The 4,450-nt window shown below is 40.3% G+C and overlaps 1 protein-coding gene and 1 long non-coding RNA gene across 2 annotated transcripts; one reads left to right on the forward strand and one right to left on the reverse strand.

Annotated features, from left to right (window-relative positions):
• The first annotated feature begins 280 nt into the window (after window positions 1–280).
• Window positions 281–691, forward strand: LOC121964318. Its single transcript, XR_006107340.1, has 3 exons — window positions 281–348; window positions 450–509; window positions 627–691. It is a non-coding gene; the product is annotated as an uncharacterized LOC121964318 (long non-coding RNA).
• Window positions 692–1,915: 1,224 nt separating this feature from the next.
• On the reverse strand, window positions 1,916–4,100 carry LOC121964319 (histone H3.3A). The gene is made up of 4 exons (XM_042514532.1): window positions 3,994–4,100; window positions 3,066–3,197; window positions 2,783–2,936; window positions 1,916–2,635 (listed from the first exon to the last, which is right to left on the reverse strand). Exons 2-4 carry the CDS (start codon window positions 3,191–3,193, stop codon window positions 2,507–2,509), a joined length of 411 nt encoding a protein of 136 aa, XP_042370466.1. The 5' UTR covers window positions 3,194–3,197; window positions 3,994–4,100; the 3' UTR covers window positions 1,916–2,506.
• Window positions 4,101–4,450: the final 350 nt, after the last annotated feature.

Here is a 4,450-nt window from a genome sequence, read left to right on the forward strand (position 1 = left end):
GTCAGTAAGGACTTTCTTATGGCAAAGTAAAGTGGTGAAAGTGTTTGAAATATAGCTTAGGCTACACTTAATCTGAGATCGATTTTGTTAGGTGGTTTAAAACTAATCAATGAAAGCAGAGTTTGCAGAGATGAGGCAGTTTTCTACCCCCGAAGTTAATGCGTGGTGCTTTGTCTGCTGTCCATCTGTGATACAATCATCGAGGGCGCATGTTAATACCATGTGCAAACAGGGCCTTAGTCTTTAAAGCTTTGGTGAAATCTGCTTTTACCTCTCTTTTAGTTTGGGGGCAAGGAGGTGCTGCAGCAGGGCATTAAACAAGTTTTGCAGAAAAACCTGCCAAGCAAGGTAAAGAAGCTGCTCCCCTGCCTCAGGGCATGGTGGCCTGTTGGTCTGCAAAACAAAAGTCAACAGCAGCATGTGCTCAATCAGTGAAATTTTTCTTGCAGGAAGTGCTCTTAGATATGAAGGAGACACATTTGACATGCACGGACAGCAGCAGTAAACTGGTGAGTAGATGCGTGTAATGTAATTAAGTTGATGTTCCCTCTTTGCGATTACATGACAATTATCAGATTTTTTAAGCTGCAATTCTATTCTCCTAAATAATATCATGTTTTCATCAGGAGCTGTTTGAGCATCACTATCCAGAGATTTCATGCGTTGGGAGATTCGGTCAACCAGACTACACAATATTTGCATTTTGTGTGGCGTAAGTATTACATTTCTGCAAATATTTCATTATTATTGCAGTATAGGATGATTGATTTATCCATTATAAGAGTGCTCCACACACAACCCTATTGAATAACACTTCTCCATAGGGACACGTGGTGATGCAATACCCTAGCCATTACATCTGTTGTCATTGGCTGCGCCCATATGTCATCTAACCATGTGATTGGCTCCGTTCACAGAGACTCCCCAGAAACCCCTCAGTCTACAGGCTTCTGCTGCGTGGCGCTAAGAGCCAGCACTGCCAAGGAGTGTGAAGAGCTTGTCCTACGTATAGGTGAGGCATGGCAGTTATGAGCTTTCTGCATGAGAAACTCACTCACACTTCTATTTTTATTCATGTTAAAAGCTCATTTTGTGTTTGTGCTTGTTACAGCGACTGGTTTCAAGCACACAGAGTGGTTTGTATGACAACCCACCAACAGTGGATTAACACTTGTATCATGTTTTGTAAATAAGTGTAAAATGTGCATAAAAACTATTACTCACTGAATATGAATATAAGTAAGAGTGTACCATTTCATATTAGGGGATAATTTTTAATAAAAGAATGAGTATATTAATATATATGATATATGCACACACTCATATGTATACACACTTGTTTCCTACAGCCAGGTTTAAATACAGTATTAAAGATACCACTTGGGATGAACAACAATTTAATGATAAACTAAACTGAAAAGAAAAAACCAAATATTGTCAAAACATTACCTCTAACAAAATTGCATATTGGTCCAGTGAAAAAGTCAAACATGGTTAGAATTGGAAAATCCCCAGCATTTTAGTGGTTTATTACAAATTTCACAGCCTCATGCTGTTTGTAGGATTATTCTTTTGCTTTGATTCCCATTAAATAAGTTTAAGAGGAATTCAGTGAATTAAAGCAACAAAAAAATCATTACCTATGGTGATTTTACAAAGCAATGCCAGGCGTGGATACTTGTCTTTGCATTTTCACTTGAAAGACATTTTAATACCAAACGGGGCCTTATTTTTAGGTTAATGAATTCACTGCCATATAGGACTTTTAAGGAAATGCTGGAACACAACACACCTTTTGAAACTGCATAATTAATAACTGTTGACCAGATTGAATGTGGGGAGAGAGAGAGAGACAGAGAGAGAGAGAGAGAGAGAGAGAGAGAGAGAGAGAGAGAATAAATAAATAAACACCAGGTTTTCTACTCATAAAGACCTTTAATAGAAAGACGTGACAACATTTCCATAAATAGTATTAAATGTAGCTGCCAAGATTTTTATGTTGAAAAACATGTAAAAAGCAGTCCAGAAAAATACAGGTGGGGTCTGCCATGCTCTTGGTCACACACAATGCAGATATCAACTTGTAGTAGCCAATACCCAATGCTGCAGAGACCAGTTGAACATGACATGCTGGCATTTTTGTGAGAAGTGGTAGATGGGTGAAGAGACCCTGGACACCTACAGAAGATGTAAAGAATGCATCCCCGACAAACTTCATCCTCAGAGGGAGTAGATACCCAACAAAAGGACTTACGTTGATATAATGGCTGAAACATGTAGTAATGAGACCCATGATGAGTAGATAAACCTACTGCACAACATTTCCAAATATCCTAAGTGTACTCAGGCTTGTGGAATGGTTGATGAATTGTCCCGGTTAAAATACAAAAATCCAAAGAAAACTTGTAAAAAAAAAAAAAAAAAAAAAAAAAAAAAAAAAGAAATAAAATGTCCACAAAAATGGTAAGTACGATAAATAGGATCTTGACAATGAGGCCGTTGCTGTTTAGGCCCTCTCTCCCCTTATCCTACGAGCCAGCTGGATGTCTTTGGGCATGATGGTGACACGCTTGGCGTGGATGGCGCACAGGTTGGTGTCCTCAAACAGACCCACCAGGTAAGCCTCACTGGCTTCCTGTTAGACAAAAAAACAGAAATTACAACCATGACAACTACCGTTTCTTTTTACCACAATATGCTCCACCAACACTACGACTCAATAATGAATAGGTAGAGTTTGTTTTGAGTTCAGTTTGAGTTTGAATAATAGAGTTTGTTTTACCTGAAGAGCACCGATGGCAGCGCTCTGGAAACGCAGGTCGGTCTTGAAATCCTGCGCGATTTCTCTCACCAGACGCTGGAAGGGCAGCTTGCGGATGAGCAGCTCGGTGGACTTCTGATAACGACGGATCTCCCTCAGAGCCACAGTTCCAGGCCTACACAACAAAAATATTTTAATTTATTTACCAAATTCATAAACTCTAATTGCATTGCATTACTACTTATCATGGCAACTTTAGACACAACTACTGCATGCTACAACGCACGAAATACAAGTGCTTCACCTGTAACGATGGGGCTTCTTCACTCCTCCCGTGGACGGCGCGCTCTTCCTGGCTGCCTTGGTAGCGAGTTGCTTCCTTGGCGCCTTTCCTCCGGTAGATTTACGGGCAGTCTGCTTGGTACGGGCCATTTTGCTATTAAGAAAATAGAAAAACTTTTCATACTAATTTCGAAACATTGGTTTCACCAAATCGTACGGATACGGTTTGAACAACCTAGCGTAGCTGCTAGCGCCCAAGCTAATAAAGCTAGCAAACAAGCTAATATAGCTCCCCTCCCCCCAGGTTGCAACCGCTGGGAGGCGTCTGGTTAGCACCGGCAACGTCTTTAAGCTCTATCGACGGTAATACCAAGCTAAACATAAAAAAAAGACAAAAACGTTTTCAGCGTTTATTTCGGGTGATTTAGCGTCACTAACTGGTGCTATTGAAATGAACAGCATTTTCCCAAATTCAGAGACCCATGGTGACCAGCGCTAATGGCGTCAAAACACGTAGTGTTTGTATCCGCTCAGACGCTGAGGCTTTGCCTTTCCACTTCGCCATTTTCACAGTTTCTCATTTCACCCCCATCCGACATTGCCTCTAATGTCAGGCAACATTAGCTCACACATAATTAGCTTAGCTAATTGCCTTGGTTTATACTGACACGTTAGCCGTTGTATTCGTGGTTTTAAAATATCTATCATGTTTTTTTTAAACCAGGTTTCACGTTAACGACATAACCAGTGACGTTCATCTTGAAACGCCAACCCTTAAGAGACTCCATTGTTCTATTTTTAGCTAACGCTAACGTTAGCCTGTCGCCATGTTAGCCTGTTTGCCAAACAATACCTGTACAAAGAACCGTAGCCCGCAGACACATCTTATTTTCACTACAACCGTTTCACGTACGTTACCTAATGTTACATGGCAAGGTGAAACTAATTACCTTTAGGACGTCGGTTGTTACGAGGCAGTCGTCGTAGTTGACGGATGTGCGATTTGGGCCGCTCAGAACGAAAACGGTTTGTGCCGGGAGGGGGTTGAGGCCGAGTATATATACTTTACCGTGACGTCATGCATACCAAATAGTACACACTGATTGGTTCACCCCAGATCCCTTTAAGTTGTTTATTGTAGTGCACTAGTTCACCTTTCAAAGCCTAATGTTACAGCAGATGCAGCAGAAGAAACCACAATTCTACAAAAAGAAAAAAAACTAAATTTAAGAAAATGTATGTGTTGGCCAGCTAGGTATTTTACACATACAGTTATAAAAAGGCAGATTATTTCTTCTATTTCACAGAAAATTCAAGAATATTCCCTATCAAGCCTAAATCTCTCCAACGTATTTTTTGCAGGATATAACCAATGCAAGATTTTAAAAGAAACCTGTTTAACTTTTT

Source organism: Plectropomus leopardus, unplaced genomic scaffold (genome assembly GCF_008729295.1).
Source record: "Plectropomus leopardus isolate mb unplaced genomic scaffold, YSFRI_Pleo_2.0 unplaced_scaffold15213, whole genome shotgun sequence".
NCBI lineage: Eukaryota > Metazoa > Chordata > Actinopteri > Perciformes > Serranidae > Plectropomus > Plectropomus leopardus.

Coding starts and splice junctions, on each gene's coding strand:
- LOC121964319 (XM_042514532.1), bottom strand. CDS start 3,193: ATGGCCCGTACCAAGCAGACTGCCCGTAAATCTACCGGAGGAAAGGCG. Junction 2,937..3,065: donor AAGAAGCCCCATCGTTACAG/GTGAAGCACTTG, acceptor TTTGTTGTGTAG/GCCTGGAACTGTGGCTCTGA. Junction 2,636..2,782: donor CTGCCATCGGTGCTCTTCAG/GTAAAACAAACT, acceptor TTTGTCTAACAG/GAAGCCAGTGAGGCTTACCT.